This window comes from Lactuca serriola, chromosome 3 (assembly GCF_051521515.1).
Source record: "Lactuca serriola cultivar US96UC23 chromosome 3, Lser_US96UC23_V15, whole genome shotgun sequence".
NCBI classification, from domain to species: domain Eukaryota; kingdom Viridiplantae; phylum Streptophyta; class Magnoliopsida; order Asterales; family Asteraceae; genus Lactuca; species Lactuca serriola.
This window is the reverse complement of record NC_136410.1, coordinates 13,152,718-13,168,152: the sequence shown is the minus strand read 5'-3', so window position 1 is coordinate 13,168,152 and position 15,435 is coordinate 13,152,718. Positions and strand designations below refer to the sequence as shown.

General features: G+C 38.9%; 1 protein-coding gene across 1 annotated transcript; it reads right to left on the bottom strand.

Moving 5' to 3' along the window:
- Nucleotides 1-427: 427 nt before the first annotated feature.
- On the bottom strand, nt 428-1,201 carry LOC145095035 (uncharacterized). Its single transcript, XM_079032979.1, has one exon. The coding sequence runs from the start codon at nt 1,199-1,201 to the stop codon at nt 428-430; it is 774 nt and encodes a 257-aa protein (XP_078889105.1).
- Between the last annotated feature and the right edge of the window lie 14,234 nt (nt 1,202-15,435).

Genomic DNA, 15,435 nt, shown 5'->3' with positions numbered 1-15,435 from the left:
CAGGAGATAATGAACCATCAGCAATTCGAACATGGGACTGTTGAGGTTGAAGACATGAGAAAAGACTTTTATCAGATGTCATATGATTGGAAGCCCCTGAGTCTAATATCCAGGTTGTACTACCATTCCCAAAGGAGGTATGAAGAGTAGAGATGATTTTACCTTTATGAACCAATAAGATAGTAGATTGATCAGAAGTACCAGAGGTGTTTGCTTCAGAAGTTGTGTTGTTCTGCATCATCTTTGTCAATGTTTCCAACTGGTTCTTGATAGTTTGAATTTCACTATTATATGGTTCTGGACCAGCAGCAAGATTTACTCGATTTTCTTTATTGAAACGATTATTCGAGGGTTTCCAATCCCCTGGCTTTCCATGGAGTTTCCTGCAACCAGATTTCCAATGACCGTGGACCTTGCGGTGTTCACACTAGGGACGACCTTGAGCCTTTTGGGACTTCCCATTATGAGTAGACATGTTTGTGAAAAGAGCAGATCCCTCGGTGGTATAAGTATTGGATTCGGGCATCATAAGTTTCTTGCGACTTTCTTCTTGACGAACTGTAGAGAAGGCCTCACGAGGAGTTGGTAAGGGGTGTATTCCCATGACATGGCTTCGAACACCATCTAAGTCTTTGTTGAGGCCAAGTAGAAATCTGATAGTTCTCTTTTGATTCACCACGGTGCGATAAGTGGTGGCATCATCAGCACATTTCCAAGGGTAAATCTCGAATAAATCTAACTGGAGCCAAATTCGGGAAAGAAGATGGAAGTATTGAGTAACAGAGAGATCACCTTGACGCAGGTCGTACAGCTTTGTCTCGAGTTCGAACAATTCAGAGGAGTTTTCAGTGCTAGAGTAGGTTTCTTTGGCTGCCTCCCAGATCTCTCGTGCAGTTTTGTAGAGCAGAAAATTTTCTCCAACTTCGGTTGTCATGGAGTTAATTAGCCAGGACATGACTAGATGATCATTGGTCCTCCAAGTTCTAAACTTTGGATCCTTTGAGTTAGGAGCCACGGTTTCTTCAGTGAGATGACCATCTTTGTCACGACCACATATAAACATGAATACAGACTGAGACCACTGGAAAAAATTTTGACCATTGAGTTTGTGACTCGTTGGAGGGGATGTATCAGGATTTCCTGGTACAGGTGTGATTGTATGATGATTGGATTCAGAAGATTTTGGAGATGAATTAGTCATCGTGAATACTTTAGGTCAGAGTAAGCTCTGATACCATGTAGAAATTGAGAGCGTGTTTTGAGATGAAAAACAATCTCAGTTTTTATGTGTATTCAAAAGAAGAGTGTACAAGGAATATATACAGGGAAAAATTAGGGCCGGCTATACTATAGAGCTACACTTAATTAGGGATTACAGCTACACTAATTGAAAGATATCAAATCAAAGACAATCTTATCTAAAATAGAAAATAAGAGATAAAAACTTTCCTAAATAACTTCATAATTTTCAACAAAAATGAGTCACAAAATCAACCACATCATCCTCCAAAATATCCCGGTAACGCTTAAAAAACCCAAAAAAAAACCATTCGGTCCCGGAGCCTTGGAAGAACCACAATCGCAAACTGCTTTTTTTATTTCCTCACGAGTGCAAGGAGCTTGTAGAAAACGAATCTGAGAATCAGATAAAGTAAAGAAATGAGAAGGATCAGAAATCGGTCGGGGTCCAATCTGTTTCGAAAAAAGAGATTGATAATAATCTCTAAAATCCTCCTTCACAATGTTCGACTCATCCAACCAACGCCCATCTCGTAAAACACCTAAGTTCTGGATACAACATAGAAACATCTAAGTAACCTATAAAGGTTAACTATATTGACCATACATCATTCACCTATGAAATTTATAAAGGTTAACTATATTGACCAGACACCATTCACCTATGAAATTTATAAAGGTTAACTATATTGACGAGACACCATTCACCTATGAAATTTATATCCTAAGTAATCAGCATACATATAAGATGTGGCAAATAGGACCATTTAAAGGCACAAAGAATACATCTAAATATACGACAAGCCAACTTGATGCAAACGTTTAATTGTTGCATACGCATAATGAAAGAAAATGAGATAACGAGTCCCTTTATCTAACCCCTTCCTTATGTTAAATCCGTATCTTGGTGATCCATTCGTAAGTATCGAGACTCTTTCGGGAGAAAGACATCTCATAATCCATTTACACAACTTTTCACAAAAAATCATTTGCTCCATAAACAAGTAAATATGTATTTAGTTCTTAGAAAATAGCATTATTTAAATTAAAAAAAACTACCATCCAACTATAACAAATCTGAGCATTTTTTTTACAAAATATTATTAAACATCATAAAATATGGTATTTTGTAAACAGAAAATTTCAATAGGTAATCTTCTCATTATAATTATGTAAAACAATTATATTTTATATAAAAATAATCCAATACCTATTTTCTATATTTACCCAATATTTTAATAGAAAACGACCTAACTCAATCTTCATCCCTAATTTGAATTAATTTTCAATGATTTAATGGGGGGCATGGTCACTTAAAGTTCCCATGACAAATTAAAAATCTCCCAACTTTTTCTGCTTCTTTCACGTGCCTTCCACCACCTTTGCTTTATTATTCCCTATTCTTTTCCAAAAATACTAGTCATATGATTCAGATCTAACAAAGAAAAAAAAAAGTTGAATATTCTTAAGCTTTTGGGGGATAAATAAGGATTGACTATTGAGCATAAACGTATTAAAAAATTATTGGATAATTGCTTTGGTTATTTGATATTCACAAGGATGCTTTGCTTCTGGATGTTTAATACAAGTATTTTATTTTTAAGTTTTTTGGGAAAAAAAATAACTACATGTAGTCTGTAACGATCACACTTTGTAGTTTATATAAAACAAATTGAAGTATTTCGACCAAATCAATATGAATTTTGATGCAGTTCATACAAATGTTTTAAAATGTATCAATTAGACTAGAAATCAAATATTCTCTTACTTTTTTTTTCTATAATTTTATTATATACTTAAGCATTAAGAATGTGACATTTTTCATATTAAATAAAATTAATAATTTGTCATCGTATAAAAATCATTTAGAAAAATATTTAATTTCTCATGAGATTATGATAACATCATGATTGTACTTTATTCCATGGGCTACATTCAGTTTGCTCCCAAGGAGATGGATAAGGGATTAAGGGAATCGTGCACCTCTACTTTATGGCCTTTTGGCCCAAATGATTTGGATTGATCCTTATAAACTATAGAGTGTAAAAGGATCTCGCTTCTCACCATGTTGTCATAAATGTTGTGGCATGTGGCCCAAAATTGGTCTTGAACTGGTCCGATGTGGGTGTTGAAATCCATCCGTCTTTTCGCAAAAAAAAAAAAAAAAAAAAAAAAAAAAAAAAAAAAAACCTTGTTACTGTTTTGACTTTTTAATATTCATAATTAGGGTCATAAATGAATCGAACGAATACCAACAATGTTTGTTCATGTTCGTTCATTTAAGTTAAGTCGAACAAACAAACGAACACGAACGGATAAACGAACGAATTTTCTTGTTCATGTTCATTCGTTTAACAAATACATTGTTAATATTCGTTCGTTAATGTTTGTGAACATGTTAAACAAACATTAACAAACGGAGATAAATAAACATAATTGAACATAAATGGACATAAACAAACACATAATATAGTAATGTAATAAAACACAATTGAACATATATGAACATAAACAAAAATTAGATGAACAAACATAAACGAACGTAAATGAATAACATAAACGAACATTCATGGACATAATTAAATGAACAAGATCATTGTTCATGTTCGTTCGTTTAATTAAACGAATGCCAATTTGTGTTCATGTTCATTTATTTATTAAACAGACGAATATAAAAAAACTTTTCGCCGAACGGTTCACGACCAGTTCGTTGAACGTTCGGTTTGTTTACAACCCTATTCACATGGATGCCAAGGAGAGGTGCACAACATCGATTTTGGATTGAATCAATATTTATTTTCGTTTTTTCCAAGACGGTCTTTAATGTAACATCCATTTTTCCAAGATTGATTTATCTGAGGGTGTTAAGGAGTCAAAAGTTTGACTTTTGGAAAAGACCAGGTGTTTGGATGCTACCGAATCCGATTAGAGGTATTTGGATGCGAAAAGGGAGTATCCGGATGCGAATAAGGGTGTTTGGATGCGATTGGAGGTGTTTGGATGCGAAAAGGGAGTATCCGGATGCGGTTGGATGCAAATGGAGATGTTTGGTAGTGATTAGATGCAATTGAAGGTGTTTGGATGCAAAAAGGGAGTATTTGAATGTGTTGGATGCGAATGGAGGTGTTTGGATGCGAATGAGAGTGTTGGATGCGAAAGGAAGTACCCCGAATGCGATTGGATGCGAATGAGAGTGTTGGATGTGAAAGGAAGTACCCCAGATGCAATTGGATGCGAAAGGAGGCACCCCAGATGCGATTAGATGCGAACGGGTGTGATCGGATGCAAAGGGAGTATTCAGATGCGAACGAGGATACTCGTTGTGATGGGTGTTCCGATGCGAACACATGGGGTTGTTCCAAAAATAGAGAGTACGCCAAGTGTAACTTGTTCCTACGCACAACGTAGCATAAGAATTAGGACGAGGCATTTAATGATTTACGTTGGGTGTATCCGAAGTACGTAGGGTGTAGAGCCGCAACATTCAAACCCTAATTTTTAGGGTTTGAGTACTATTTAGGCATCCTTAACCCTCGCAACCCTTTCCACCTTCAGCCTCCATCCACCCAAGCGACCCCCCTACAAACCCTAATGTTTATTGTGAGTTTTTGAGCCATTTGTGTATTTGGTATCCATCCTTGAAGGAATAAGATCTTTAGAGTGCACTGGGAAGCTTCAAGGATTATAAATATGGGATTTGCACCTCTCAAGCAACCTCCAGAATGTATGAAGTCACGAACTTGATGAATGTTTCCTTAGGCCCTGCTTATTCTTAAGTTGTTATGCATTTTGGTCATATAATCTTGGTATTCATGAGTATCGCTTACTCTAAACCATAAGAGCTATCATTTCAAACATTTTTGAAATCTAGGAACCATAATAATGTGCTTTGGTCCCTTTCTTCCCTCCATGAAAGAGTTATGATGCTTCGGTTGTGTATTAAGTTAGGGTTTTGGTTTTTTGTACTCCTTCTAGACATGTAGAGTCAAACTTTATGACTTAGAATGATACTTGGGACTAGATCTGAAATCTGGAAGTAATGTCTTAATGGGATAATCACTTAATGAGAAAAGTAGAATCATGTCGTGTACGCCCTGGCCTACCTAGTGGTACGCAACGCATACCGAGTAGAGGCCTTGTAATATGGAAAATGACCTACTATCCCGAGTATAGTTACCGGGTACGCATGGCGTTTTTAGTCTGTGTTGACCCCTTTGACTTTGAAAAGGAATTTGACCAAGTTTAAATTAGGGGTATTTTGGGCAATTTGAATAGTTATTGAGATTAGGTCCCTGTTTATTTGTATAGAGATCGGTAGTAACAACATCTGGAGCAGTGATCCGCTCAACTATTTTCACACTATGAGGTGAGTTTTCCTCACTGTGCTCGTGGGTTGAAGGCACCAATGCCGACCCACTAGGTTATGTATCGTGGTTAAGATGTTGCTATGCAGTAGTAATCGGTTAGATCTATATGATTATATGTTATTTTGTTGAATATATGTTTATGTGAATATGTCGGCATATTGTAACAGTTTGGGTTAAGGTGCTTCTACTTTGTGCTGAAGGTCAAGAAACCGGGAGCATTCTCGACATGGGCTGAGGACCTTGTAAGGGTACACCAAACTCATGATAAGGGCTGAGGAGCATTTCAGAGATGGGTTAAGGGTCAACAATGACATTCCAGACTTATGTTCTAGGATCGGGGCAATCCAAACTTATGATGAGGGCCTTGTGGGGGTATTCTAGATCTAGGCTGTAGGCCTAGTGTACATGTTTGTTTATGTTTCGTGTGTGGTATTTTGAGGGAACTCACTAAGCTTTGACTTACAGTTTAAGTGTTATATTTCAGGTACTTCAGATGATCAGGGAAAGGCGAAGGCGTGATTGTACACGTACTTCAGTGATATGGTTTGGAGATTTTACGATACTCTAATTTTGGGATATTTGTATCTGATACTTGGTTTTTATGACTTGGGATTTGATTAAAATAGTGAATTTACTTTAATTCAAAAATGAATATTTTATCTTGATTTTTAGGATGTTACAAGTTGGTATCACAGCCCTAGATTGAGAGAATTGGATGAGCATTCGTGTGAATCCAGACTCAAACTAAGGATCTATAAAAGTTTTCAAATTTTTTCCAAAATTGTTTTTAAAAGTATCTAAAGAAGGATGTGATGTGTACGATCAGCCGGAGCAAGAAAGTATTCCCCAAGATACCATACTATTATTTGCTTATTATGATTATGGTAGAATTGAATGCTAGTTTATAGGCTAAGGATCTTCAGGAATTGCATGATAGAATTGGTTGAATTATCATGCATTATTTCTTATAAAATTTTACTGCTCCAATGTTGGTTTCTTGTTACCTTGTAGGACTCATAATGGTGTGAATTAACTATTAAATGAATATGTTAAGTCACATGCTGCAAAGGTTAAATAATCTTAGAGTGAAGGATTTGGTCCTATTGAGCAGCTCTTGTTTGAGTCTAACCGCTGTAGGGTTGACTCTTTTAATCTAGGATTATTTAAGTTATGTTTCATGTGATTGTATTCATGAAGTAGTTAACTGGAACTAATGGGGGTCTTTCTGCATCTGATGACAAGGTGAGGTGAGGATCCTAGGATAGCCTAGGGAACGTGTAGTACTCATAATTCGCTATTTAGTGGGTTTTGGGAGTATCATTATGAGGAGGTAACTTAGAAGATTTGAGATAATTCTTGATGAAAATATGGATAGGTGTGGAAGTTAGTATTGGGGCTGTACTACTGGAAGTACATGATCCATACTCGAATCGAGGAAGGCCACGAGGAGTTTAAGAAGCCAGTAGAGGATGATGTACATGTTTTTGTTTTGTAGGTAAAGTGAGATGGATTGATGATGATGGGTTGGTCCTGTTTAATAGGATGAATATATATGGACGGGAAGCACATCCCTCTACGATTGGTGCATGCTCAAGGTTACATGGTTGGATTGGCATTGAGGTTTCACAAGTTTGCAGGAAGAGTTGCTTGACCTCATGGGCCGGATCACTGGCCGACTAATTTCTAAGTTTAAGGAGCGAACTGCAGCCTTGTAGACTATGAGAGGGACTATTGAGGCGACTACGGGGAGAGATCTTGATGTGGGAACATGACTCGGAAAGAGAAAGACGGATCATTCAGTGATGGACAAAGAGTTCGAAGTTTCTAACCTGGGTACTGAAATTCAGGGGGACTTTGATATCTATGGAAAGTGTGGTGGAACCCATGGATTTGCTCGTTACAAGTTCAAATGCTACAAGTATGGAGAGAAAGGGAAGGATCAGACGTGTTTCCACTGTCACCAGTCGGGTCATCTAAAACTCGAATGTCCTACATGGGTAGCATATGGAGTTCAATCCCAAAAACCCACCGTAGGATAGGAGGTCAGTGTTGAATCGCAAGAAATCACAAGTATAAATTTTGATCCTCAGTTTTATCTTAAATGGATGTACTTGTTTAGTATAGTGTTAAATGGACAGGCATTCGTATAATTAGCTTGTTGGAACTATTATACTAGCATCTGTAGGTTTTAATGGATCAGGGATTCGGCCTTCAGAGTGCTTCATAAATCATAAGTAAGATGATCATTCATGACAGGTTGGAAGTTGTAATGTGGGAAAGCTTCTAACATCTCCATCTAAGGTTTATGGTTTCCTTATGATTGCTAGTTATTATTCAAAATTGTCACATGCCATTTTGCATATCGAGAGCTGTGTTTAGAAAGTCTTTGGATGAACCTATTTTAGGAATTCTATGTGTAAAATATGGACCAACGATAAAACAAGACTTAAGTAGAGGACGACCAGCATCCAATTCAAAATTGGGTGGGTTTGGTAAGGAATCCTAGAAGCCCGTAAAGTGAGCATACCAGATTTGAATACCAGACTCGTAGGAATCTCTCATGGCTGTGAGGACATGAATGATTGGTATAATCATGGATGTAGATTGGTAGTTATCAAGTTCATACCTTCGAAGTGTGGTCGGTTGCATGTTCACATAGGAATTTCTCCAGTGTAAGTAGGTCATTGTATTGGCCGTCTACCTGTTTCGAAAGTTGAGGTTTTATTCTTCGTCATCCGATAAAGTCGCCCGAGGATTTTGAAATGGAATTAGTAGAAGGTGCTTGGGTCTATTGAGTTCATCGAGATTCATCCAGTTTTGGAATGTGTGTGTTCACTAGGATTGGCTAATCATAGAATTATAGTTCTTATAATCCTAAGTTTTCGACAACCTTGAGTAGTAAGGTTGCGAGATGGGTTGGAAATCCGTCAGTTTCATGGTTAGTAGCACACATATGAATCCCATTGCGAGATAACCGCTTGGATTAATTGGAGTGATTCTAAGCACATATCAAGAAGGAGTTCCATAGCCTAGGCAAAACGAGAGCCAATACCAATCACAGTTTGAATGAAGGTCAGCCCAAGGAATGAAGATGCAGGATACCTTACCGATTTCGGGCCACATCAACATTGGCACATGGCCATTATATGATTAGGTTCAGGTCGAGGGATGCGTTAGAACCTCTCTGCCTGTTCTTGTCTGATTAAGGCCTTGGGATTTGAATCATGACTCGAACACCTAATTGTGGTATAGCCGGTTGAGGTTTCAATTCATGATTGTCTGTGTTGTGGAATGATAAATGAATGGCAGGGCCATGTGATAGGTCTAATGACATTATGGAAGTGTTGTAAGATTTCTGGGTGACCATAACATTCACTAAGTTGGCATGTAGTGGTAGTAGTGTTGTAAGACTGTAGGGTGGCCTGTAGTATTCACTTGGTCAATGAGCAATTGCGAGGATGTTGTGAATCTACAATTGGGTTTGTAGTTTTATGAAGGTGGGGTTAGAACATGGAAGGATGAGTTTTGAGATTGTGGGAGGGCCACAACATCAGTGGATTGAGAGGGGTTGGGGTCCGGTTGTGATGTAAGACTACAGATGTTCAGGCATCATTCACGTAGAGCAAAGTGAACTATTTTTCATCTGTGTGATGGCTGGTTATTATATCCCTAGTTGGATCAGAAGGGATGTTGGAGCCGTATTGGCAAGCAGGTTGCTTCGGCTTTTCCAGATAGACCATCGGCTAGAGCCTAGTGATTTGATCGTGTGAAAGGCTGTCAGCCTCAACAATCGGTTGGGAATTCGGTGCTTCGGGTAATTAGTAGATTAGTTTATAACTCAGGAGATCTCGATGGATCAAGGATGCAGATGTGGGTCATCAGGATGACACTGAGGTGTTGGTTTAGCATCACTGCTTAAGACTCGTGTTGGTAGTAGTCCCTGTGTTCGGGTGCAAGGTAATAGGTAGCAGCGAATGCCCAAGGGTTCTGTTTTTCAATTATCATCAAGATGACTCGGGGTTGGAGGAGTTGTTGGTCTGATTTGCGGAGTGGAGTCAATATGGTTGTGATTCAGAATGATTATGTATCTCCGGAAGTCAGATATGATATTGGGTTTTTGGATTTCGGAAAGAGTAGTGATGGTCACTCTTAATTGGATTTTAGAAAGCATTGTATAAACTAATTAATGTGGCAGAAGAATTAGTAAGGATTCATCCCGAGGATGAAATCTAATTTAAGTGGGGGTGAGTTGTAACACCTATTTTCCAAGATTGATTGATCTGGGGGTGTTAAGGAGTCAAAATTTTGATTTTTGAAAAGATCAGGTGTTTGGATGCGAAAAGGGAGTATCTGAATGTGATTGAATGTGAATGGTGGTGTTTGGATGCGATTGGAGGTGTTTGGATGTGTAAAAGGGAGTATCTGGATGCGATTGGATGCGAATGGAGGTGTTTGGATGCGAAAAGGTTGTATCCGGATGCGATTGGATACAAATGGAGGTGGTTAGATGCAATTGGATGTGAATGAGAGTGTTGGATATGAAAGGAAGCACCTAAGATGCGATTGTACGCGAATGAGAGTGTTGGATGTGAAAGTAAGTACCCCATATGCGATTGGATGCGAATGAGAGTGTTGGATCCAAAAGGAGGTACCCTAGATGTGATTGGATGCGAACGGGTGTGATCAGATGAAAAGGGAGTATTCAAATGCGAACGAGGATACCCGTTGTGATGGGTATTCCGATGGGAACACATGGGACTATCCCAAAAATAGAGAGTATGCCAAGCTTAACTTGTTCCTATGCACGACGTAACGTGGGAATTGGGATGAGGCATTTAATGATTTACGTTGGGCGTATGTGGAGTACGCAGGGCGTAGAACCGCAACATTCAAAACCTTAATTTTTAGGGTTTGAGTTCTATTTAAGCATACTTAACCCTCAAAACCCTTTCCACCTTCAGTCTCAATCCACCTAAGCGACCCCTCCCCCTTCCAAACCCTAGTGTTTATTGTGAGTTTTTGAGCCATTTGTGTATTTGGTATCCATCCTTGAAGGAATAAGATCTTTAGAGTGCATTCGGAAGCTTCAAGCATTGTAGATATGTGATTTGCACCTCTCAAGTAACCTCTAGAATGTATAAAGTCTTGAACTTGATGAATGTTTCCTTAGATCCTGCTTATTCTTAAGTTGTTACGCATTTTGGTCATATAATCTTGGTATTCATGAGTATCGCTTACTCTAAACCATAAGAGTTATCCCTTCAAACGTTTTTGAGTGCTAGGAACCATAAAATATGATCTTGGTCCCTTACTTCTCCCCATGAAAGAGTTTTGATGCTTGGGTTTGATGGGTTTTGAGCACTAAAACATTCATATGGTGTACATGCAACCCTAATGCTTTGGATCTAAGTTTTTCTCTATTGAACATGCAAGTATAAACTCCAAAGCAATAACCCTATGGACTAGCATACCATTTTGAAAATCATATATGATTAGGGTTAGTAACTTTACCGTACATGTTATGTATCAATAACAAGAATAATCCTTCTTGATCTTGACTTCTGAAAGCCTAGTGCCCCAATTTTTGCATCTCTAATGGAGTCACAAACACCCAATGCAATAAGATGACTTGGAGAGGGAAGGATTTCAGCTAGGGTTCTCTTAGAAGCTTGCATTTGCCGAAAATCCATATAAAGAGGTTCTTTATATAGCTGTGGCTGCTAGGGTTTTCAAGTGGAAACCCTAATACCTTGCTTAGGCAAAAAGCAACCCATGAACTCCTTCCTTAGAGCCCATGGACGAAATCTATAGGGCTTCCTTATAGGATTTCGTCCACTCCACTCTATGGAGTCCATCAGCCCAATTATGCAACTATCAATGATTTGCACAATAGTCCCTTTATTATTAATGTTAGGATTAAAATCCTTTATGATCGATTAGATTCAAGAACAGATAACAATGAACGCAATAAGGATTCAAGAAAGTTGAATGATTAATTGTCACGCCTCAGAAGAACTATTTGAAGAATTGCTACTGTAGAGGCGTGGTTAGGGTTACAAAGTAAAAGCTCAGAGTTCTCTAAAATACGATGCATGCAAGAATCTTAAATACTCTAACTCTATTAAATACGGTGGACAGGCCCAACCGTTTACATAAAAGTCTATAAATAAAAGCCCAACGACGCAACACATAAGACCTAACAATCTCCACCCATGCGTCAATTGAGGTGAGAGACCTTCAATTATGAATTCGCTTTTGCACTTCAATAACCTTGGGAATTACATTCAAAAGTGTCTTGCGAACTTGGATATACCAACATATCATATCCGAGAAGAACTTCTTGTCACCAGCACTGTTGCCTCGGAACTTGTTGGTCATACTCAAAACATGCTCGAGACAAGATGTAGAGTATGAGTGTTTATCCTCCAGGAAGAAGCTTGCCTTGTGATATTCAGAGTCATTTCGTTCTCGTGCCTGGAACACCATGTACCATCCTTCCTTGTAGATCTTCCCTAGTTTCATCTTTTCAAGATCTTTAGGAGCTTGTTTGGGAAGAACTGAAGGCTTCCTTCGCGAATTTTAGCAATCTCAACATCCATTGTACCCACTTCTTGAATATAGGAGATGATCATAAGCTTGAGATGGCTGACAACAGGTTCATACTTTTGCTCTTCCCGAACAAGTAGATTGTAGAGCATAATCCAATCATAAGGATTGAGACACGACAGATCTGTGAGAGTGAACTCAAAAACCTGACTTGTAGAACCTCTGACGACTTTGAATTTGGCGTTTGGGAAGTTGTCGTTCTTAATAGGTCTAGTAACCTTTACCGTTGTGATCTTGCTCGCACTCCAGGTCTCGTATTGGGGCTTCATATATTTGAGATTGAAAGCAAAAAACAGTTGATCAGATCCATTTTCAGTAGAAGGAACATTCACAACTTTGATGAAAGAGCAAAAATTGAAAGCTTTTAGAGTCATTGGAAGATCAAGTTGTGAATCCTTAGTGTTTTGAAGTTCGAAGGAGACAACAGGCTCTAACCAATATTGGCATGGCATTTCAACAGCTTCATACCAAATACGCTTCAGAGTCCACACAGGGAACAAAAGCTTTTTGCTCTCAAGTGTGACCTGAGCTTCTTTTTTACCCTTCTCCTTTGCTTCACCTTCTCGAATAATGCATTGATGTTCATCCATCTCAGCTTCGCAAGCTTTACGCCTTTTTAATTCTTCTTCATCAATCTCTTCCTCTTGTTCGTTGTCAATGATAGGATCATGAGAGAAAAGTTTCTCTTTACCTTTTGGCTCCGTTTTGCTTTTAACCACAGGCATAGGCTTAACCACAGCAGGTTTGGGCTTCATAACAGTTGGCTTTATTGGCTTTGGTGGTTGCTTGGGTTGATCTCCCCCTTGTTTTGGAATACCAAAGGATTCTGAAACACCCTCCAAACGATGAAGAATAGTGAACGCAAGACTCAACTTTTCACCAAGATATTTTCGCACATTGATGGGAATCATTAAGTCCCTGGCTTCAAAAGATATGAGAACAAGGCAGTGACATCAGAGATGCAACTTTTAATGACTGCCTTCTTTGATAACAAATCCTGGGCTTGTTTCTTTGACTGTTCGAGCTTTAGTGAGAGATTTTTCACCTTCTCAGTCTTCACTGCGAGAGCATCCATTATTTTGCTTTCCATCACAAGATCCGCTTGAAGCTTTGAAAGTTGAGAAGAAACGGAAGACTGGAACTTTTCATGGTCATCTTTAAGATCACTTCGAATATCGTGAAACTTGTCCCTTTCAGACTTGAGAGAAGAGCTCAAGCTAGAAATGACTTCATTTGCTGCAGCTGTGTTGGAATCAAATGATTTCTGAAAATTTTCCATAAACACCCGAGCATCGGAAATTAGTTTATCAACTTTTTCGGTCGTTTCGTTACAAACTCTCGTAGATCCATCCACTACAGTATTCATCTTTTCAGGATTAGATGAATGTTCCTTAGTGAGGGTTTCAAGGATGGATTGACAGAGGCTTGAGAGTAGTCATTAGAAGGCTTTGAAGCTTGAAGCAAAGAGTCAAGCTTGTCATGTATGGCTTGGAGTTGCCCCTTCATCACAGGAGCATGATCATCAGCTTTATTCCGGATAGTAAAGGGACTGAAAGTAAATCTCTAGAAATCATCCTCACCATTCGTATAAATCATATCGGGATCATCACTGCGAAAAAGGGAAATGGGAGGAGTGACATGAGGGATGGTGACACCTGATATTTCAGCCCCTGCATCATATGCGTTGACCGAAACAACAAGTGTGGTGGATGTAGTTGGTGGGGATGTCGATTAAGTAAAGATAGGAGAAGAGAAAGGAATGGTAGTTTATGGATGAGTAGAGATAGGTGGAGGGCATGGTGCAATAGTGATTGGGACAGAAGTGGTTGAAGGCGAAGGTAGAGGAGTAGGAACAGAACCAGTGACAATTGGAGTTACCTCAGGATTTGATTTTGGTTCCTCGTTGCGAACGATATCATCCTCGTTGCGAACGTCTTCGATGTGAATCTCCTCATAGTGAACTTCTTCATTGTGAACCTTATCCCTGTGAACTTCTTCATTGCGAGCAGGATTATTCTCCTTGAAGCAAATGTCGGACTGAGAATCTGAATCCGAATCTTCACTTGCACTGGGTGTAGGAGTCTTACGCTTGCAAGCTGGCTACTTTTGCCTTTTGGGAGTAGCAGTAGCAGTTGTCGTTTGAGCCTTTCTTTTGTAAGAAGGTTTCCTAGTTACCGAAGGCCATTCCTTGTTCTTCTTGGAACCCTTTTGCCCCTCTTTTTGGGTTTATCATCCTCTGCAAGAACAGCTTGCATTTCATCTGTTAAAATGAGAGGCCCAGATGGAGTTAACTGCCTGTACCCCTCCAAGATTTTGCTAGATGGAGGAACCTCTATAAACATGACTTCTGGGATTGACCCAATAAATGAGAACTTGGAAGAATCTGCAACAACTATTATAGTTGTGTGAAACGTAGAGATAGAAGCCATCAAGTGTACTTCATCACCGAAATATTGAGCTTTTCAGTAGAACAGTGGACAATGAGATTTCAAAAGCGTGCATAGGAGATTTCACTGTGACGTGTAGTGGAGAGAGTTCTCTGAACAACATGAGCCCATAGAACAGAGCCATAATCAATGTTCGAACCTGTGTAGAGACCATAGAGAACTGCCATGAAAATCTTGCACTGCGTATGCTAGGAAGATGCGAACAGATTCCAACCTTGCAACAGGTGCGGAGGTTTCTTCGTGGTCAATGCCTTCTTCCTGACAATATCCCTTAACCATGAGTCTCGCCTTGTTTCTTATGACGTTCCCTTCTTTATCTATTTTGTTACGAAACACCCATTTTAAACCAACAACCGATGCATATGGTGGAGTTGGAATTAGCCTCCAAACTTTTTTTCGTTCAAACTCATTGAGTTCGTCTTACATCCGCCCAGAAGTATAAAGGCAGACAAGCGAATATGAGCATGGTTCGTGGAACTTCTCACAAAGAGCGATTTCTTCTTTTGACTACACCATTCTGTTGTGGAGTGTAGGGAGAAGAGAAATTGTGTGAGACTCCCTTTTCAGTAAGAAATTCTTTAAACCCTCGGTTTTTGAATTCTAGCCCAATATTGTTGCGAACGTTGCGGACCAGCTTTCGCAGTTGAACCTCACTTTGCTTTATAAAGTCCTTGAGTTCGGGAGTAGCTTCTGATTTCTATTTAAGAAAGAACACCCAAGTGAAACGTGAAAAATCATTAATTATTACAAGAATATACTTACTACCACAACTCTTT

Coding starts and splice junctions, on each gene's coding strand:
- LOC145095035 (XM_079032979.1), bottom strand. CDS start 1,201: ATGACTAATTCATCTCCAAAATCTTCTGAATCCAATCATCATACAATC.